The 22,523-nt window shown below is 47.6% G+C and overlaps 1 protein-coding gene across 1 annotated transcript in view; it reads left to right on the top strand.

The window, feature by feature from the left end:
- The window catches only part of LOC123482769 (protocadherin-16-like), a 43,802-nt gene extending 21,639 nt beyond the window's left edge, over nt 1-22,163 (top strand). The window contains exons 13-28 of the mRNA XM_045211521.1: nt 299-662; nt 3,373-3,612; nt 4,654-4,779; nt 6,270-6,479; nt 6,680-6,975; nt 7,247-7,497; nt 7,860-7,992; nt 8,141-8,327; nt 11,967-12,080; nt 12,349-12,560; nt 13,276-13,427; nt 13,708-13,838; nt 14,473-14,759; nt 15,203-15,870; nt 15,990-16,176; nt 16,542-22,163. Coding sequence (XP_045067456.1) covers nt 299-662; nt 3,373-3,612; nt 4,654-4,779; nt 6,270-6,479; nt 6,680-6,975; nt 7,247-7,497; nt 7,860-7,992; nt 8,141-8,327; nt 11,967-12,080; nt 12,349-12,560; nt 13,276-13,427; nt 13,708-13,838; nt 14,473-14,759; nt 15,203-15,870; nt 15,990-16,176; nt 16,542-18,473 — 5,490 coding nt within the window. The 3' untranslated portion in view covers nt 18,474-22,163. The remainder of the gene's footprint in view (nt 1-298; nt 663-3,372; nt 3,613-4,653; nt 4,780-6,269; nt 6,480-6,679; nt 6,976-7,246; nt 7,498-7,859; nt 7,993-8,140; nt 8,328-11,966; nt 12,081-12,348; nt 12,561-13,275; nt 13,428-13,707; nt 13,839-14,472; nt 14,760-15,202; nt 15,871-15,989; nt 16,177-16,541) is intronic.
- The last annotated feature ends 360 nt before the right edge of the window (nt 22,164-22,523 follow it).

Raw genomic sequence — 22,523 nt, 5'->3', positions numbered from 1 at the left:
GAAAGTTGGAGATGAACTCACTGGCAAATAGACAATTTCCTGCCATTGTGCCCTTGAGCAAGGCACTTAACCCTATAAACTAGCGGTTTAGGGAGTAGAGCAGAATAATGATTTATATCTCTGCAGATGGACCAATAAAGTTATGTTCTATTCTCCTCTGTTTCAGTACCCTGGACTAATAAAGTTATATTATATTCTACTCTGTTCCAGTACCTTGGACTAAAAACGTTATATTCTATTCTAATCTGTTCCAGTACCCTGGACTAGTAAAGTTATATTTAATTCTACTATGTTCCAGTACTCTGACCTCCCTGACCTCCTGGCCCTTGACCCTTCCACTGGCGTCCTGACCCTGGCGCAAGAACTGGACCATGAGGTCACTTCCTCCCTTATCCTGGTCATCCAGGCGACAGACTCTGCCCTGAACGTTAGCCAGCGGCGCTGGGGCTCGGTGACGGCGAGGGTATTTGTGACAGATGAGAACGACAACGCTCCAGTGTTTAGCTCGTCATCCGCGGTTAGCGTCATGGAGGACCAGCCTGTGGGCTTCGTGGTTCTCTACGTCGTGGCACAAGATGCCGACCAGGGGGAGAACAGACGGGTCAGCTACTTCATCGAGACTGGCAACGCTGGAGGGACGTTCAGCCTCAACCGTAATACTGGTGGGTCATTTATACAACTCCTAGTGTAATGAAAGTGGTTTGGAAGCTCAAAGAAAAGGTCACCTTGTCTGAGACCTGAAGACTTTTGTTAGCTCCCCAAGCTAATGCCTAAGCTTGAGCTCAGCTGGATAACACAGCCTTGTGGCATACAGACGACCGGGTTCAAACCCGGTCGGGAACACTGGCATACGTTATTGTTTTCTCACGAGAGCAATCGTGTAGTTGCCAGCTGTGCTGTAAACACATGGTGTGATGTCAGAAGGCCATTGGTACCACATTCCCAGCTTGCATGTGGTTGGGTCTGTGAGAGAGTCTCATAAGGTTCAACCTATAATCAGGCCCCAGCACATTTAAAACAGTATAAACAGGGAAGTGTGAAGAGATGTCGTGTGAGAGATGAATCAGAGTTAACGAAGTTACCCCAGTGCATTGCGTAGGCCTGCCTACCTGAGCGCTAAACCCTACCACCACCAACACTGCTGTAACAACCACCACCGCTGTAAGTGACGATCCAGCTATCTGGCCGCAGTTTAACAACTTTTTCCACAGCAGAAGGCCGCAGCGAGGAGAGGCTGGCAGTAAACACACACTGCTAGACACGCAACGGGCAGGGCTGCCGTGCAGCACTGAGATTACACACACACACCAGGCCTGCCGTGCAGCGCTGAGATTTCCCTCTCCTTCTCAGTACCTGGCCCTGGGAGCAGAGGAGGAGAGAGAGTGCTGTGCCCTGACTCATTTCAATTTTATGCTTTAATGAGCCGCAACCGTCAAAGAGAGAGTGAGGCGGGAGGGGAAGGAGGGAGGAGGGGGGTGTTGGTTCTGTTTTAAATTGTTGGGTTTGTGGTTTTCTCTCTGGATCTCCGTACGCTCTGAGATAACTTGCCCCTGAGCCTTTAGTATGGTCAGAGTTAGTGGCTGGAATAGTTTCAGCCGCTGTGACTCCTCAGTGATCCCGTCCTAAGCCTGGTCACTGACAGCACATGGGTAGGAGGAGGGAAGAGAGAGAGAGAGAGAGAGATGTTTCCAATTCCAGTCTGTTTGGCTTACGTATATGCATGGTTGTATTATAGTAGAGCAGTCACAGTTCTGAAGATTGGGGTAAGGTAAAGTTGTTTCCTTGCTCTCACATGTTTCTACTCATGTTAGACATTCTATTAGTTTATTCTATTAATCGAGTTAGTCTAGGGAACAGCGTCGTCTTACACAAGTTCATAAAAAAGAACAATGAAAAACTTTCAGGTGCGGATTCTCAGACCTAGATTAAGCCATCTCCTTGACAAAAAAATCATCCCAAATGGAGAAGCTTAGTCCAGGAGATGACTGGGATTAATATGGGTCAGGGAAACTCGACACACATAGTTTGATGATTTTATATTTCCATTGAGGAGGGGGAAAGAACCCCTAATAGAGTTAGGAGACACCCATCCTCCACCCAGAAGGAGTCAAGGTTACCATGATCTGTAGTAGGCCTCTCCTACACAGCTCTCTGTTGTCGTGGTGTAATGGGAACATAACCAAAACAGAATGTGTAGAGATGGGACCATTTCTCCTGTCATCGTAGACCCTGGCCTGGGCCGGTTGGAAGGACAGGAGCAGACCAGGTGGTCAGAGGATTAACTCATGACATTAACTGTCATTATACTGTCTAATTATCTGCATGGCTGGAACCAGTTCAATATGGGCACCACACACATACGCATGCCTGCACGCACACACACACACATACACACACACACACACATATACTGGAACCAGATTAAGATGGCCGCCCTCTCTCTGTGACACACCTGATAGATCTTGACAGCTTCCTGTTTCTATCCCATCGGCCGACCATGGGGTTCCTCGGTTCCTGATTGGTGGGGCGGTGGGGGAGGGGTGGAGCCAGGGTCAATGTGTGTCTCACACACCACAAGAAAGCCCAGAAGACCAAACGGCAAATAGTGTGTGTGTGTGTGTGTGTGTGTGTGTGTGGGTGGGTGGATGTTATCAAAGTCTCAAAAGAGGGACTGAGTCACACACACACGCACAAACACAGACACATGCAGTTCTAATCGCTCCTTTAATGGTTCCCAGCAGTCTGAGGTTGGGGTTCTTTGGTGTTTTGTTTCTGCCTTTCATGGGAATAGATCCACACACACACACACAGATGACTGGGTGGACAGGGTGGGTGGGTGTGTATAAGTAAGTAAAGTTCTTGGCAAGGAGCAGTGCTTGGCCTCCGACGGAGAGGGAGGAATGACTGGTGAAAGATGAAGCTAGCAGAGAAGTGAAGCTAGCAGTGAAAGCTGAAGCTAGCAGAGTTGTGAAGCTTGCAGTGAAAGTTGAAGCTAGCAGAGTGTTGGAGTTATCAGTGAAAGTTGAAGCTAGCAGAGTGTTGAAGCTAGCAGTGAAAGTTGAAGCTAGCAGAGAAGTGAAGCTAGCAGTATAAGTTGAAGCTAGCAGAGTTGTGCTGGACTAGAGAGCACAGGGACCTTTTCCAGGGTGTGACTGCACTCGGAGAGGGAGCTGCGTCCCAAATAGCACCCTGCATCCCAGCTAAATTCACTAATTTTGACCAGGGCCCATAAGGCCCTCTCCACTCCCTAGGCTCTCTCTTCATCCTGTAGTCTGTATCATCTCCTCTCCTCCATCCCAGGATCCCTCTTTAACCCCTCTCCTCTCCTCCACGCCAGGCTCCCTCTCTAACCCCTCTCCTCTCCTTCTCCAGGTTCTCTCTCTATCCTGAAGCCCATCGACCGGGAGGAGCAGGACCTGTTCAACCTGACCATCGTAGCCCAGGACCACGGGGTACCAGCGCTCTCGTCCAGCCAGCTGCTGTCTGTCCAGGTCATCGATGTGAATGACGAGGTGCCCTGGTTCCAGGAGAACCAGTACCAAGCCCAGATTACAGAGAACCAGCCTGCAGGAACCACTGTTCTGGTGGTGTTGGCCTCCGACCTGGACCAAGGTGAGAGATGCTAGGCTTGAGCTCAGTGGGCTAACACATGAGATCCAGTCATTACATACATAGTACAGCACTGACAAGCACATAAGACTGCATTACCCTCATCATATAATATATGTTATGGTGGCTTTCTTTATGACATAGTAATATAGAAAGTACACATGATGACACCCAGTTCTTCTACATATTTTCTTTAACAAAATAGAACTCAGTGTCAGCCAGCAGAGCCTCTTGTTCTAAGTGTTGATCCTCCATGTGTTCAACGCATGTTTACATCATCAGAACCGCCAGTAACAGTTGGTTTTAATTGAAGACCATGCTGGCGGATGGTGAGTGTGTGTGTGTCCGTGTGTGTGTCTGTGAGTATGTGTGTGTGTTCACATTCCCCTGGAGTTAGTCAAGAGCACATAAACCAGAAGGATTATAAAGTTTCTCTCCAGGGTGATTAGTGGGGTAAGGTGATGGTGCCAGAGTCTTTCTCTGTTAGCACGCTATCACACAAATAACACAACACACACACACACACAATCTCCCAGCCTCCGCCCGCCCCGTGCAGCCCAGCCACCCGCTTACACAGCAAAACCAACTACAAACAAATAAAAACAGGAATGCTGCTGTGTTTGCTCTTTTAGGTGAGAAAAATATATATATATATATTTTTTCGAAAACACTTATTTGCAAATGTTTTCAGTGCCCGGGGGTAGAGAGGATTCAAAGTATAACATGACTGAATGGAATAGGACTCTGCCGGTGATGTCCATTTGACTTGCACAGCCGGCTCCAATCCTTCTCCCTACCACATAACCTTGAACCCTAACCCTTTGATGTTTGCAAACTGTATCTGTAAGATGGAAGCAATATGGTGGAAGCTCCACCACTACTACGGTGTTTATACCTATACAGACCCTTCAGATCTTCAGAACATTGAAGGGTAAGGGCCAAGGGGATGTATTGGAAGCTGCTGACAGATAGTATTAGGGTTAGACTTCATATGCTCCTTCTCTCTCTTTCTCTTTCTTTCTGTCTCTCTTTCTTTCTCTCCAGGTACCAACGGCCAGGTGACATATGGAGGCATCGCTGAGGAGGGTTTCAGCATCCACCCAGCTACAGGTGTTATAACCACCACTAAAGCCCTGGACAGAGAGGCACAGGAACAATACACACTGACAGGTAACTGGCTCTGACCATAACATCTAACCCCGATCCTTAACCGGTAACCCCTCAGGCTAACTCCTGGCCCTAACCCTGATCCTTAATCCTAATCCTAACCACTAAAGCCCTGGACAGAGAGGCCTAAAAACTGTACACTCTGACAGGTAACTGGCCCTTTATATGTGTAACCCTTTTTGGTTCAAGGAAGAACCCTTTTTGGGTTTCATGTAGAACCCTCTGTAGAAAGGGTTCTACGTGGAACCCAAAAGGGTTCTACCTGGAACCAAAAAGGGTTCTTCCTGGAACCAAAAAGTGTTCTTCCTGGAATCAAAAAGGGTTATTCAAAGCCCTGCCACACTACTTTACAACAGAGGTACGATAGCCCTGCCACACTGCTTTACAATGGAGGTGCGATAGCCCTGCCACACTGCTTTACAATGGAGGTACAATAGCCCTGCCACACTGCTTTACAATGGAGGTATGATAGCCCTGCCACACTGCTTTACAATGGAGGTGCGATAGCCCTGCCACACTGCTTTACAATGGAGGTGCGATAGCCCTGCCACACTGCTTTACAATGGAGGTGCGATAGCCCTGCCACACTGCTTTACAATGGAGGTACGATAGCCCTGCCACACTGCTTTACAATGGAGGTGCGATAGCCCTGCCACACTGCTTTACAATGGAGGTACGATAGTCCTGCCACACTGCTTTACAACGGAGGTACGATAGCCCTGCCACACTGCTTTACAATGGAGGTGCGATAGCCCTGCCACACTGCTTTACAACGGAGGTACGATAGCCCTGCCACACTGCTTTACAATGGAGGTGCGATAGCCCTGCCACACTGCTTTACAACGGAGGTACGATAGCCCTGCCATACTGCTTTACAATGGAGGTGCGATAGCCCTGCCACACTGCTTTACAACGGAGGTACGATAGCCCTGCCACACTGCTTTACAATGGAGGTGCGATAGCCCTGCCACACTGCTTTACAATGGAGGTGCGATAGCCCTGCCACACTGCTTTACAATGGAGGTGCGATAGCCCTGCCACACTGCTTTACAATGGAGGTGCGATAGCCCTGCCCCACTGCTTTACAATGGAGGTGCGATAGCCCTGCCACACTGCTTTACAATGGAGGTGCGATAGCCCTGCCACACTGCTTTACAATGGAGGTGCGATAGCCCTGCCACACTGCTTTACAACGGAGGCACGATAGCCCTGCCACACTGCTTTACAATGGAAGTACAATAGCCCTGCTACACTGCTTTACAATGGAGGTAAATGAACAAGCCAACATTCCAAACTGGCCATGTTTTTATAGTTCTGTTTTTATTGCATACATGAGTGGTGCGATGGTAATGTTGGTGTTATTTTCTCTCCAGCTCTCTCTGTTTGTCTTAAATCTCTCTAAGAAACACAATATGATTTAGTTAATAAATACATAACAAACTCTTTTAGACTGCTGAAGCATTGTTTAATTCCTAATCTTCCCTTTTGTCCAGTGTATGCCCGAGACGGTGGCGTGCCTCCTAACTTTGCCCGGGCGTCAGTGAAGATCCGGGTGTTGGATGAGAATGACAACGCCCCAGCGTTCAGTAGACTGTACTACAGCCTGGAGGTGCCTGAGAACATGGAGCCTGTTGAGCTTTTCACCCTCAGAGCTACTGACCTCGACACTGGGGACAGCGGAGAGATGACCTACAAGATCACTGGTAAGAGCCAACTACTTGTAGTAGTCCAATTTAATTAATAATTGACAGATTGATTGATTGATCCATAGATCAATCGATCTATAGATCCATTGATCGTAATGTTGTTAGATTTACCTTTCAAATTCTGTATCTCTTTCGCTCCACCTCCTCTCTTCCTCTTTCCTCCTCTGTTTCTCCCACTTTCTCCCTCCCTCTTCTAGAGGGCGACCCATCAGGTGACTTCCGTGTGGACAGGAAGTCAGGTGTTCTCTACACCTCCAGACCACTGGACAGGGAACGTAGGGCCAGGTATAGTCTGACAGTGACAGCCCTTGACGGGGGCTCTCCAGCCCTGAGCAGCACGGCCACAATAGAGGTCACTCTCCTGGACATCAACGACCACAGCCCCCAGTTCACCAGCCCCAGCTACACCGCTGACCTCTCTGAGGATGTTCCTATTGGCTCCCTGGTGCTGGAGCTCTCTGCTACTGACCTGGACGAAGGGTCTAACAGCCAGGTACACAGACTGAACTCATAGGTTATGTCCCAAATGACACCCTAGTCCCTACATAGTGTACTACTTTTGACTAGAGCCCTATGCCTCCTGAGCCACCTTAAGGTTTGCCAAATGTAGCATAACACTTTTGCCACCCTTTATGAAATTTTGCTAACAAATGGAAGCCATCTATCTAGACCTTCAAAGGGTTAATGAAGTCTTCATTAAGCCTTAAACGTTATGTTACGTTTTGTAATCTAATCTAATCTACTGTAATCTGTTCTAATCCCAGGTGCAGTACTTCCTGTCGCGCGGCTCCCAGGGCATGTTCATCATTGACCAGCACACAGGACATGTCATCACCGCCGCTCCGCTCGACCGGGAACGAACCGCGTCGTACACTTTCGATGTCTGCGCCACAGACTCGTCCCCCACCAGCCCTCGCAACTCCACCGCCACGGTCACTGTGTATGTACAGGACGTGAACGACAACGCTCCATTCTTCATCCAGGACCCCCTGGTCATCAACATCTCAGCCTCCAGGTAGGTAGCCTAGAGGTTAGCGAAGTAGGACAACAGCAGGAAGTTTGCCGGTTCTAATCCCATGTCCGGCAGGGAAGAATCTGGTTTGGAGTGTACTGTTTTGTCTTCTTTGTTGCGAATTAAATAAAACATTTATAAAAAGGGTTGCTGGTGTGCCATCACCTGCTGCTGTGTGTCTTAGATGCCATCACCTACTGTTGTGCCCTTGAGCAAGGCACGTAACCCCTAAACTGCTCAACGGGCATCGTAGTATGGCTGCCCTCTGCTCCAACCGACCTCTGTATGTGTCTTTCAGAGGGGTTAGAATAAAAGCAAAAGACAAGTTTTAGTTGGACATCCATGTTCTTCTTCTTCTTCTCCAGTGTCTCCTCCCACCGCGTCCTGGCCACCATGCGGGCGGAGGACCGTGATTTTGGGGCCAACGGCTCAGTGTTCTACCGCTTCGCCAGCCCTGTCCGGGGCTTCACCATCAACTCTCTGACCGGGGACATCCAGGTGTTGTTACATTATTAATCAGGGTATTTATGTGTCAAATAACGCCCGTAAGGGATGGCTTGCTTAGGGCGACTTAAGACGAAAATACTTTTCATTCATTCATTCATTCATTCATTCATTCATTCATTCATTCATTCATTTATCCCAGGCTACAGAGAAGCTGCAGGGACTGACCCAGGGCCAGAGGACTCTGATTGTAGAGGCTATGGACCAGGGCAGCCCAGCCCAGTCCTCTCTAGGGGTGGTGGTCATCTACATCAGAGAACAGACCTACAGGGGGATCCACTTCTCACACCACGCTAGAGACGTCAGTCTGCAGGAGAACGCCGCCAAAGGTAGGAACAGGGGATTTTTCTTTGATTCAAAGAGTGTGATATTAAGGTATATATGTTTTGTTGTGAGTCTGAGGTGTGTGACAGAGTGGCGCCGGAGAAGATGGCTGCCGTTTTACAGCCCTCTAACCAATTGTACTATTATGTGTGTTTTTTCACGTTATTTGTCATTTATTCTGTACATAATGTTTCTACCACCGTCTCTTATGACCAAAAAGAGCTTCTGGATATCAGGACAGCGATTACTCACCTCGTATTGGACAAAGATTTTTTCTTCAATGAGTCAGTCGGACGCGAAGGATATTCTACATGAGAAAGAGACGGACATATCGTGGACGTAGGTTGGGTGCCTTGTAAGGATCCGACGGCGAGCGAGTAAACTGTCTCTTCCATCAATCCTATTAGCCAATGTTTAATCATTTGAAAATAAATTGGACGACCTAAGATTAAGGTTATCCTACCAACGGGACATTAAAAACGGTTTATTTTATTTTATTTCACCTTTATTTAACCAGGTAAGCCAGTTGAGAACAGGTTCTCATTTACAACTGCGACCTGTAATATCTTATGTTTCACCGAGTCGTGGCTGAATGATGACATGGATAACATAAAGCTGGCGGGATATACGCTACATCGGCAGGATATAACGGCTGACTCCGGTAAGACAAGGGGTGGCGGTCTGTGTATATTTGTAAACAACGGCTGGTGCATAAAATCTAATACTAAGGAAGTCTCTAGGTTTTGCTCGGCTGAGGTAGAGTATCTCATGATAAGCTGTAGACCACACTATTTACCAAGAGAGTTTACATGTATATTTTTCGTAGCTGTCTATTTACCACCACAAACCGATGCTGGCACTAGATTGCACTCAATGAGCTGTATAAGGCCATAAGTAAACAGGAAAACGCTCATCCAGAGGCAGCGCTCCTAGTGGCCGGGGACTTTAACGCAGGGAAACTTAAATCTGTTCTACCTAATTTCTACCAGCATATGTGCAACCCTCCATTTGGCAAATCTGACCATAACCCTATCCTCCTGATTCCTGCTTATAAGCAAACACTAAAGCAGGAAGCACCAGTGACTCGGTTAATAAGGAAGTGGTCAGATAATAATAATAATAATAATAATAATAGATGACGCAGATGCTAAGCTACATGACTGTTTTGCTAGCACAGACTGGAATATGTTCTGGGATTCTTCCGATAGCATTGAGGAGTACACCACATCAGACATTGGCTTCATCAATAAGTGCATCGATGACGTCGTCCCCACAGTGACCGTACATACATACCCCAACCAGAAGCCATGGATTACAGGCAACATCCGCATTGAGCTAAAGGGTAGAGCTGCCACTTTCAAGGAGCGGGACGCTTATAAGAAATCCCCCTATGCCCTCAGACGAACCATCAAACAGGCAAAGAGTCAATACAGGACTAAGATTGAATCGTACTACACCGGCTCCGACGCTCATCAGATGTGGCAGGGCTTGAAAACTATTACAGACTACAAAGGGAAGCACAGCCGCGAGCTGCCCAGTGACACGAGCCTACCAGACGAGCTTCTATGCTCGCTTCGAGGCAAGCAACACTGAAGCATGCATGAGTGCATCAACTGTTCCGGATGACTATGTGATCACGCTCTCCGTAGCCGATGTGAGTAAGACTTTTAAGCAGGTCAACATTCACAAGGCCGCAGGGCCAGACGGATTACCAGGACGTGTACTCCGAGCATGCGCTGACCAACTGGCAAGTGTCTTCACTGACATTTTCAACATGTCCCTGACTGAGTCTGTAATACCAACATGTTTCAAGCAGACCACCATAGTCCCTGTGCCCAAGAACACTAAGAAACCTGCCTAAATGACTACCGACCCGTAGCACTCACATCTGTAGCCATGAAGTGCTTTGAAAGGCTGGTCATGGCTCACATCAACACCATTATCCCAGAAACCCTAGACCCACTCCAATTTGCATACCACCCCAACAGATCCACAGATGATGCAATCTCTATTGCACTCCACACTGCCCTTTCCCACCTGGACAAGAGGAACACGTACGTGAGAATACTATTCATTGACTACAGCTCAGCGTTCAACACCATAGTGCCCTCAAAGCTCATCACTAAGCTAAGGACCCTTGGACTAAACACCTCCCTCTGCAACTGGATCCTGGACTTCCTGATGGGCCGCCCCCAGGTGGTAAGGGTAGGTAACAACACATCAGCCAGGCTGATCCTCAACACGGGGGCCCCTCAGGGGTGCGTGCTCAGTCCCCTCCTGTACTCCCTGTTCACCCATGACTGCATGACCAGGCACGACTCCAACACAATCATTAAGTTTGCAGACGACACAACAGTGGTAGGCCTGATCACCGACAATGATGAGACAGCCTATAGGGAGGAGGTCAGAGACCTGGCCGTGTGGTGCCAGGATAACAACCTCTCCCTCAGCGTGATCAAGACAAAGGAGATGATTGTGGACTACAGGGAAAAAAAGAGGGCTGAGCACGCCCCCATTCTCATCGACGGGGCTGTAGTGGAACAGGTTGAGAGCTTCAAGTTCCTTGGTGTCCACATCACCAACAAACTATCATGGTCCAAACACACCAAGACAGTCGTGAAGAGGGCACGACAAAGCCTATTCCCCCTCAGTAGACTGAAAAGATGTGGCATGGGTCCTCAGATCCTCAAAAAGTTATACAGCTGCACCATCGAGAGCATCCTGACTGGTTGCATCACCGCCTGGTATGGCAACTGCTCGACCTCCGACCGCAAGGCACTACAGAGGGTAGTGCGTACGGCCCAGTACATCACTGGGGCCAAGCTTCCTGCCATCCAGGACCTTTATACCAGGCGGTGTCAGAGGAAGGCCCTAAAAATGGTCAAAGACTCCAGCCACCCTAGTCATAGACTGTTCTCTCTGCTACCGCACGGCAAGCGGTACCGGAGCGCCAAGTCTAGGTCCAAAAGGCTTCTTAACATCTTCTACCCCCAAGCCATAAGACTCCTTTAATTATTAGCTATTTTTATTTTTTACTTAAAACTGCATTGTTGGTTAAGGGCTTGTAAGAAAGCATTTCACTGTAAGGTCTACACCTGTTGTATTCTGCGCATGTGGAAAATAAAATGTGATTTGACTTGTATAATGTAAGTAATCAATGTGAGACTGAGGTGTGTATAATGTAAGTAATCAATGTGAGACTGAGGTGTGTATAATGTAAGTAATCAGTGTGAGACTGAGGTGTGTATAATGTAAGTAATCAGTGTGAGACTGAGGTGTGTATAATGTAAGTAATCAGTGTGAGACTGAGGTGTGTATAATGTAAGTAATCAGTGTGAGACTGAGGTGTGTATAATGTAAGTAATCAGTGTGAGACTGAGGTGTGTATAATGTAAGTAATCAGTGTGAGACTGAGGTGTGTATAATGTAAGTAATCAGTGTGAGACTGAGGTGTGTATAATGTAAGTAATCAGTGTGAGACTGAGGTGTGTATAATGTAAGTAATCAGTGTGAGACTGAGGTGTGTATAATGTAAGTAATCAGTGTGAGACTGAGGTGTGTATAATGTAAGTAATCAGTGTGAGACTGAGGTGTGTGTGTTTAGAACACAGTGTGATAGTGAGGTGTGGTTTGTCCTCCTCCAGGTACCGCTGTGGTGCAGACTCAGGCCCAGTACCCTGATGGATCCCGTAGTGGGATCAGTTACAGCATCTTCAGTGGCAACACGCTACACTCCTTTGGAATCAGCTCCTCCACTGGTAAGCCACTGGGGTGGGGAATTATATAAAACCCATGTTGACAATATTTTCGATTCACTGTATGAAAAAGGTGTGTAAAAAACCTTTACATGTGTTTACACTCTACATCCCTGATGCATATCATGAATATCCATTGCCCAATTGGTTCTCAGCCCCTTGTTATTGTTCTAACCAGGTGAGATCTGTCCTTGATATTGTTCTAACCAGGTGAGATCTGTCCTTGTTATTGTTTTAACCAGGTGAGATCTGTCCTTATTGTTCTAACCAGGTGATATCTGGGTACAGAGCTCCATGGGGCTGGACTATGAGGAGACCCCTAGACTCCGCCTAGTGGTGAAGGCTGAAACGGCATCCTCCAGTTCCTTCATGGCGGTCAACCTGATCCTGCAGGACGTCAATGACAACCTGCCGCGCTTCCAGCTGCAGAACTATGTAGCCTACATACGAGAGGCACAGGGATATCATTTCCCTATCATACAGGTAGGTACACTAACAAGCGTGCACACACTGATGCACGCTGCACGCACACACACACAAACACACACACACACTTATATTATGCTTGGCTATAGGTGGTGTGAGGTTGTGGGCTAGAAAACGCTCTAAGTTCAGACGGTAGAGATCTGGATAGTTTCAGTGCTGCTGCGGTAGTTCTGAGAGGTGACTGTCTGTTCCTATGCCTCTTCTACAGTGTGTTTCCAACATCCCTGTTGAGTATATAGACTCAGCTGTATGACGCCACGGCCATTTAGAACCTTTTTATAAACTCTCGTTCCACTGCTCCAACAGTTCCAAGTCCAATATCCATCACCAGGTCCTGTTACTGTTCCACAGCTGTTATAAATCTGTTCTTTGTTTTGATGTATTTCTTCTCTGACATCTGACCTCTGGTCACGTGACTTCCTGTCTGTCCCCAGGTGTTGGCAGATTAATATAATTTTTAATATATTTTTGTATCGCTTTCAAAAACAAAACAACATTCAAAACAATGAACAGCAGGGGAAGGGTGAACAACAGCCAATGACAGCTAAATCAGTTTCCTACACAGTAAAACAGATTGGAAAAGGCTAACCATAAACACAAGTACACTTTGCTTTTAAGACTAAAGAAAACCAGTGATATCAGAAGACAATACTTTTTTTGGTTTAGATTATCTTTCTGACCTCTGACCTCAGTCATGTGACTTCCTGTGCAGGTGGTGGCTGATGACCTGGACCAGGGCCAGAATGGTCAGGTGACCTACAGCCTGAGGTCGTCGTCTCTCAGCGGCCTGTTCAAGATCGACCCGCTGACCGGAAGCATCACCACCGCCGCAATCATGGACCGAGAGATCTGGACACAAACCAAGTGAGGGGCAGGGCCTTGGGATGTGTGTGTGTGTTTGTTCACAATCTGCCTGCCATGTGGTTTGCCTCAGTGGGCTAACCTTTGTTTTCAGTCTATAAATACTCTCCCTGTTACTGTACTCTCTCTCTCTTTGCATTGGAAACTAAATATCTGTCATGCTCTGGGCTACAACAGGTTCTGATGTAAGACAGCAGGAGATGAAAGGTTATGAAACCTGAAACATAAAAGATAAGAACTGAACTCCAACTGACAGTTAATTTTTTTGTTTCCATGGCACCAGGCTGGTTGTTACGGCGACGGACCGGGGCACACCACGATTGGCCGGCTCGGCGACTCTCACGGTGATCATTGTGGACCTCAACGACAATAGTCCTACAATCCCTCTGCCGCGCGAGATCAGAGTGCCAGAGAGTAAGTCAATGATCCGCAGGTCTCAACTTATTTTAATTCATTTTAAATACTTTAGCTGGGCTTTGCAAAAGTGCAAACCCCGCCCATCTGGCACTTCAGGTAGGCTAAAGCAAACACAAAGTATTTGTATGGCTTGAAGTAGTATTTGAACCCAAGTGTGCTTAACTGACACCCTATTCACTATGTAGTGCACTACTTTTGACCAGGGGGTGTATGTATCAAGTGTCTCATACATTTGAGATGCAGTCAATTTAACAGTGAACCTTTAGTCCAGTGATCTTATCACTGATCCTCACTCCTTCTCTCTCTGGCAGCACTCAGCAGCTCTCATTGAAAAAACGGACCCTTTTATGAGTCGTTCTGAAGCCAAGTTCCCCTCTGTTCATATCCTGTTGTAGATATGATGTCTACAGTTTCCTGTATAAAATATCAAATTCAGAAAAAATAAATAAATCAGAAGTCTGCAATATATTCTTAAAAAGCAACATGATGTAATAGGATATGTTATGAGATGGGAGCTGCTTCTATGGCTATAGTGTTGTTCCCAAACCCTGTTATCTCTCTCACTCTCAATCTCTCTCCCCCTGTACTATCTCTCTCTTCCTCTCCTCTCCCCTCCCACATCTCCCTCCAGACACTCTGATTGGCTCGGTAATAACCCAGGTGACAGGAAACGACGTGGACTCAGGCCCCGCCCTGTCCTACACCCTCCACATGGACCCGTCCTCCCAGGGCGTGTTTGGGATCCACCGCTACGGGGGCGGGGTGTCTCTGACCGCCCCTCTGGACTACGAGGGGAGGACCTGGTACACACTGACTGTCAGGGCTACTGACTCCAAACACCAGACTGAAGCTAACCTCACCATACTGGTGGAGGATGTCAATGATAACGCTCCTACGTTCACACAGGATCTTTACCAGGTAGTCAATCCTCTAACTGGCCTCCACTAGCCTTGGAAAATCTGTTTTTGTGTTGGCAGGATGCGATGATGCGATAAGAGACGATGAGAACTTGATCAGATTTAGCTGCATTTTTCTATGTACATGCAGATCAATAATGATGCCATGTGTGTGTATGTACCTGTAGCTCAGTTGGTAGAGCATGGCGCTTGCAACGCCAGGGTTGTGGGTTCGTTTCCCACGGGGGGCCAGTATGAAAATGTATGCACTCACTAACTGTAAGTCGCTCTGGATAAGAGCGTCTGCTAAATGACTAAAAATATAAATGTAAATATTTTCCTCATTTAGTTTACTAACCCAGATACCTGGTACCATTAACCATTAACCTGCCTGTCCAACATGCCTCAATTATTCTGAATACATTTCTGAATACACCCGGTCATGTGTGTATTTGTGTTTCCCAGGTGACTCTGGCAGAGCACTCCCCAGCTGGCAGTGCAGTTGTCACTGTGACAGCCACAGACCGAGACTCTGGAGAGAACGGCCGTGTCACCTACAGAGTGATGTCATCAACCTGGGACATCTTCTACATCGACCCCAGCAATGGTACCCTGTTCATCACCCAGCAGGCAGAGTTTAACTCTGAGAACCCTTCTATCCTTGTGGTAATAGAGTCCAGAGACATGGGAACACCAGCCCTCTCCTCCATCGCTCATGTACAGATCCAGGTGACTGACGTCAACGACAACGCGCCCGTCTTCCAACAATCAGAGTACAGAGCCACGGTGTCGGAGGACGGCGTTCCGGGTGCAACCATCCTGACCCTGGAGGCTGCCGACGGCGACACGTCACGCGACAACTGCGGCTTCGACTTCACCATAGCCAGCGGAAACACAGGCAATGCCTTCCAGATTGAGAGCAGCGTGCGCTTCCTGGAGGGACGGGGCTTCCAGACAGTAGGCAGCCTGGTATTGACCGGTGAGGGGCTGGACTTCGAGGCGGTGTCCAGTTACAACCTGACCGTGGTCGTGTCAGACCGCGGCGTGCCACAGAGGAGCTCGGCTGTCTCTGCGCTGATCAGTGTGACGGATACTAACGACAACCCTCCAGCGTTCAGCAGGGCAGAGTACAGGTAATTTGGTACTTGTTTGTTATATGTCCTTAATTCCTCTATTACATGTGTTTGCACTGGGGAACCAATTGTCATGTTTTTTGTAAAAGTGACTAATAAACCCCCCTTGAACCCTGCAGTGTGGTGCTGAGTGAAGGAGCAGCCAAAGGGACTGAGGTCCTTAGCCTGTCTGCAATTGACCCAGACTCCTCGGCCGTAGGGAAGGTGCAGTACCTGATCAGCTCTGGGGATGAGACTGGCATGTTCCAGGTAGACCGCTGGACCGGAGCCCTGAGGCTGCGGAGACCACTGGACAGCGAGAGACAGGTAGCATGGCACTTCCTGGCTTGGGATATGCCCCAAATGGCACCCTATTTCCTATATAGTGCCCTACCTTTTAAAGAGCCCTATGCGCACTGTTCAAAAGTAGTGCACTATATAGGAAATAGTTTGACACAGAAATAGACGAAGACTTGGATTGGTCATTGGTTATCCACCTGTTTGTATATTCTGCTGCTGACAATTCATTTTCCTACTGCGATAAAGAAAGTATTAATCTCGCTCTCCATCTCTCTCTCTCTGTCCCCCTCTTTCCCTCTCTCTCTCTCTCTCTCTCTCTCTCTCTACATCCCACCCCCCTCTCTCTGCTCTCTTTCTCTCTCTCTCCCCCCTCCCACTCTCCCTCCTACTAGGCATCCCATGTGATCATTGTGCAGGCGTCAGATGGACAGGGTCACTATGCGCTGGCTCCAGTCACTGTGGAGGTGAAGGACATTAATGACAACAGACCTTACTTCCCTCTGCCCGTCCTCACCACCAGTGTCAGAGAGAACCAGCCTCACAACACCCTTGTCACCATGCTGCACGCCATCGACCAGGACACGGGAGTCTTCGGACAGCTGAGGTACTACATGTTGGACAAGACTGGAGAGGGGAAAGATGCCTTCCTGGTCAACCAGACGTCAGGCGAGGTCCGGACACGCTCCACCTTCGACTTTGAGAAGGTCAACTTGTTCAACTTTGTAGCTCTGGCCATGGATGCAGGGAACTACTCTGCCACGGTGACCGTCCAGGTGTACGTGACAGGGGAGGATGAGTACGACCCTGTGTTCTCCGACTTAGAGTTGTCCTTCCTGGTTCCTGAGGGGGCGAAGAAGGGCCAGAGCATCGGTCAGGTGACAGCCAGAGACGAGGACGAGGGAGTGGACGGGATTGTTCTGTACTCCCTAGCTGACCCCTCGCCCTACTTTCAGGTCAATGCATCGACGGGCGTGGTCTCCCTGAAGATGGACAGCCACGTCCGACACCTGAGCAGGTCCAAGAGGGAGGTCCGTGTGATGACCCTTGACCTGACAGCCCACAGCCCTCTGGAGACGTCCCGAGTGGCCACCGCCCGCCTCACCATTGACGTGACACACACATCCTTCGGCCTGGCGTCGGACATGAACCTGCTGCTGGTCAGCGTGATCGCTGTGTCCCTGGGAGCCATCCTCATCCTCATCTTCATCGCCCTGGCTCTGTTCTGTGTGAGACTGAGACGTCAGAGGAAGGAGCAGCAAAGTCGCTGCAGACCTCCAGCCACTCCCGGCCACGGCACCATGCTGCACAAACTAGAGGAGACTAAAGTCACCGGCACCGACCGAAACGACCGCATCTACCACCAGGCCTTACCAGGGTACGCTTCCGATCAAACAGGGAGTGGTGGGGGAGGGCCATACCCCCGCGGGGGCTCACTGGACCCATCCCACTCCAGCGGGCGTGGCTCAGCGGAGGCGGCGGAGGACGATGAGATCCGGATGATCAACGAGTACCCCCGTGTCTCCTCCATCTCTTCATCCATGCAGGAACACATCTCAGCCCGCGGGCCAGACTCTGGTATCCAGCAGGATGCTGACCAGCTGTCTGATGTCTCCTGTGAGCCCAACATGGACACCAACCAGTGGTTCAAGGCCAAGAAGCTGGCCAGTCTCAGTGGGACTCTGCTGGCTGGCCAGGTGCCTGTCTACAGGGAGGATGGAGGAGGTTATCTGGGGGTAGGGAGGGGGCTGAACATCTCCCACCCTAAAGACTATGCCTTCCCAGTGGATGGTAAACCCGCTGTGGACGGATCCCTCACAGCCATAGTGGCCAGTGACGAGGAGCTGAGGGGCAGTTATAACTGGGACTACCTGCTGAACTGGTGCCCACAGTTCCAGCCACTAGCAAACGTCTTCACGGAGATAGCGAGGTTAAAGGATGAGACGGCCCCTCCTAACCCTCGGAGACCGCTCCAGCACAAAGCCAAGGCGGACCCCAAACCCCCTCGCATTGACCCCCCGCCGCTAATCACCTCCGTAGCCCACCCTGGGGCGAAGACAGTCCCGGTCAAGCCTGCTCCCGTCAAGCCCTCTGTGGGGAGGTCCTCCTTTCCCCACCTGGCCTCCCTACGGAGGTCCCCCATCAGTCACGAGGGCTCCCCCTCCTCAGTAGCCATGTCCCCCAGCTTCTCCCCCTCCCTGTCGCCCCTGGCCGCTCGCTCCCCAGCCATCACACCCTTTGGCGTCACCCAGGGCCCCTCAGCCTCCATGATCAGCACCACTGAACACAGCATGGAGCACATTGAAGAGGCCGAGATGAGGATATAGACTCTATCGACTCACAGATGAGGATATAGACTCTATCGACTCACAGGTGTGGATATAGACTCTATCGACTCACAGGTGAGGATGTAGACTCTATCGACTCACAGATGAGGATATAGACTCTATCGACTCACAGATGAGGATATAGACTATCGACTCACAGGTGTGGATATAGACTCTATCGACTCACAGGTGAGGATGTAGACTCTATCGACTCACAGGTGAGAATATAGACTCTATCGACTCACAGGTGAGGATGTAGACTCTATCGACTCACAGGTGAGAATATAGACTCTATCGACTCACAGGTGAGGATGTAGACTCTATCGACTCACAGGTGAGGATGTAGACTATCGACTCACAGGTGAGGATGTAGACTCTATCGACTCACAGGTGAGGATGTAGACTCTATCGACTCACAGGTGAGAATATAGACTCTATCGACTCACAGATGAGGATATAGACTCTATCGACTCACAGGTGAGGATATAGACTCTCTCGACTCACAGGTGAGGATGTAGACTCTATCGACTCACAGGTGAGGATGTAGACTCTATCGACTCACAGATGAGGATGTAGACTCTATCGACTCACAGATGAGGATGTAGACTCTATCGACTCACAGATGTAGACTGTCGACTCACAGATGAGTGTGTAGACTCTATCGACTCACAGATGAGCATATAGACTATCGACACACATATGAGGTAATAGACTCTATTGACTCCCAGATGAGGATATAGACTCTTTAGAATGAGATGAGGATATAGACTCTGTAGACTCTGAGGTACTGGAGATTGGAAGACTGATACTGAGTTATTGTACCTCAAAAGACAGAAGTGTTGTCTCAATTGACACTCTAGTTAGGTTGCAGGGTGGTACCCCTCCTGATGTTAAATGGTCACAGTATCTGGTGTCAATAGACTGGATCGTACAGTGTACCTTCCCTTCTGGCCAGAACACTGAGAGTGTGGTTAGCACTGTAGTTAAATAATGAAGGAACTCTCAAATGGACTCTCAAAGGTGGTAGATGCATCGTAAACTAATGGGACTCTCAAACTGAACTAGAATCAAAACTGAGGCCAAAATGAATGTTGCCTGTTCCTGAAGACGTCCTCTTCCCTCAATCCAATCAGGGTCAAGAGAACTAAACTACCCAGGATTTGCACATTCTAACGGGGAGCCATGATGTCAATATTTTGTAGAAGATACCTTTTTCTGTCTATATTTTTATACTGACTTTGGTTTCTGACTAGAAATGGCACAAATTCTGTGCCAGAGGGCTGTTATAGCCTCAGAATATATTTCCATATGTGTATATTTGTAGCTATGTAACAGTATGTTTGAACTGTATGTTGGTTCTATCTTATGTACTTAACCATTAATGTGTTTTTGGAACAAAACAAAGCTCTTTATTTCTATTAGTGTGATTGATTGGGGGGATATGCTGTAATTTCTTGTAAATATTTATTTCAGAGGAGCGAAAAAAGAGCTTGCCTTGCTGGAAGAACATGATACCAGTATGAATACGGTGTTTGGTCAAAAGCTTTCAAAAATAATCTGGTAAAGTGTTGGATCCCTCATACTAATTCAGTGTGCCATATGGGTATGTCCCAAATGGCACCTATTCCCTATATAGTGCCCTACCTGGTCAAAAGTAGTGCACTATAAAGGGAATAGGGTTCCACTTGGGATGCAGCCATAGTCTTTTGAGTCTTGTTTGAAAGGATCAGTCATACATGTTCTCATGTCCTATACACGTTCCTTTGTTTCTTCCCTCCAGTCTAGTTTAGGTGAACTTGACATTCATTAATCATGTCCTTCCTTTCAGGTGTCCTTTCTTTGATTTTAATCACAATGAGCCTTACAGGTCTACTTGGTATTCTAGTGGCACAGTAGACACAGACAAGGGCAGAACCACTCAGACACAGACAGACAGACAGACAGACAGGGGAGGTCAGAAAGATCATAGAGACTAGCTGCAATAGAACTACAAAGTTGTCAGCAATAGAACAAAGAAAAAAAAACAATGTTATGTAATTCAGCAGACCGGTCTAGTTTTTATTCTAGTGGCAGTAGAACCGTCCAGACAGGCGACAAACAGCTGACATGAGGTTTGAGTAGAGGTTGTGTGTGACCTGTGATGTTTGAGTAGCAGGGCATCTCCCCAGGATTTTTTAACTAGGTGGTGCTGCTGAGTATGGCGGCGGGGATTGTTGAAAGCCTGTAACTGTCATTTCCTGCAATCTAGAGCAAAACATTTCCTTAAATGATAACAAATAAAGTAAACCCCCCCCAAAAAATGTGGCACAGCCAGTACACATGGTGGCCCGGCGCCCCTCATACATTCTTTGTGGAAAACTCTGAGGTTTGAGTAGGGGTTGTGTGTGTACCTCTGAGGTTTGAGTAGGGGTTGTGTGTGTACCTCTGAGGTTTGAGTAGGGGTTGTGTGTGTACCTCTGAGGTTTGAGTAGGGGTTTTGTGTTTACCTCTGACAGACTGAATAAGGGTTGTGTGTGTCCGTCTGACAGACTGTAGCTCACTAAGCTCATCTAAGTATCGATGGGATTCTCTCCAGCATCCTGGACCAGGAGAAGCTCATAGCAACAGATATTTTCATCATTTCTTTGCAGGGGATGTTGTTTTTCACAAAGCCAGATGAATCTCTGAAATACTGCTTTTCAAATCACATGCAGGACTGAAACCAGAAAGAACACTAATCAAAACGGTGTTGTTGAGATTGCTTTTCTGTTCTCTCTTAGTTCCTTCTCTGAGCTACAGTAATTTAAGTTATCAGTATTGTTAGTTTGCAGTATTGTTAGTTTGCAGTATTGTTAGTTTTCACTATGCCAGGAGTTAGGTGTAACTAGCTTCTAACTAGTGTCTGATGAGACACCACTTCTTGGTACCAGAATGTAACACCAATTTTGAGTCCCAAATGGCACCCTATTCTCTATATAGTGCACTACTTTTGACCAGAACCCTATGGGGGTCTTTTCCTCCGCAAAAAGAGTGCACTTCCCTATACAGTAGTTCACTAAATAGGGAATAGGGTGCCATTTGGGACGCAACCCATGTAGACCTGCATGACCTTTAGTTCTTAGCTTACTGTCTGTTGTCTAATAAAAAAACAAGCTCAATTTAAGCGGTTTTGGCAGCCTATACTAAATACCCCTGTGTAAAGTTGTATTTATGGCTAGCTAGCCTTCTGCCATGGACTAAATATGGGAAACTCAATTTTCCTTCATTCGTCACGGTGGAGCTTCTTCCAGGCTGACAGTTTTGGAGTCTTCGTACCGTTTTTAATTGTTGACATGTTAGTTGAAAAACTTTACTTTTATTGGGAATAGGGTGCCATTTGGGACGCACATGGAGACGGAAGCTAATTAGTACTCAGCTCCACTCCAATTTAGAAACCTTTAAAAGTGTTTGTTATTCCATGTTAAACTGCCTCTAAAACACAAGGCTATCTATGTTTAAAATTAAGAAGCTGGGATATCATGTTGTTTTGAGCTCTTACTTTGTTCATTCACCAGTTTCTACAGTTTGTTATTTATAAAATTGTACATCCCCTTTCTTACCGAACGTAGCCCATAGTAAACATGTTCCCCACATATCATATATCTGCCCTGATGTGCTTGATGTTTTTTCTTCTTGTCAAGGTGCCTGATTAAAGTACTTATGTGAACACAATACAGTGTACTGTCTCTATCTCTCTTGTTCTTATTAGCAAAGAGGGGTTGTTAAATATGAGGATCAACTACATGACTAGACGTGAATGAAGACCACTGAGAGCTCTAGTGAATGAAGACTAGATGGGGTGGGATTGATATACAGTTGAAGTCGGAAGTTTACATACACCTTAGCCAAATACATTTAGACTCAGTTTTTCACAATTCCTGACATTTAACCCTAGTAAAAATTCCCTGTCTTAGGTCAGTTAGGATCACCACTTTATTTTAAGAATGTGAAATTTCAGAATAATAGTAGAGAGTGATTTATTTCAGCTTTTATTTATTTTATCACATTCCCAGTGGGTCAGAAGTTTACATA

The sequence above is a fragment of the Coregonus clupeaformis genome, chromosome 5, assembly GCF_020615455.1.
Source record: "Coregonus clupeaformis isolate EN_2021a chromosome 5, ASM2061545v1, whole genome shotgun sequence".
NCBI classification, from domain to species: Eukaryota; Metazoa; Chordata; class Actinopteri; order Salmoniformes; family Salmonidae; genus Coregonus; species Coregonus clupeaformis.
This window is presented reverse-complemented; position numbering and strand designations above follow the sequence as displayed.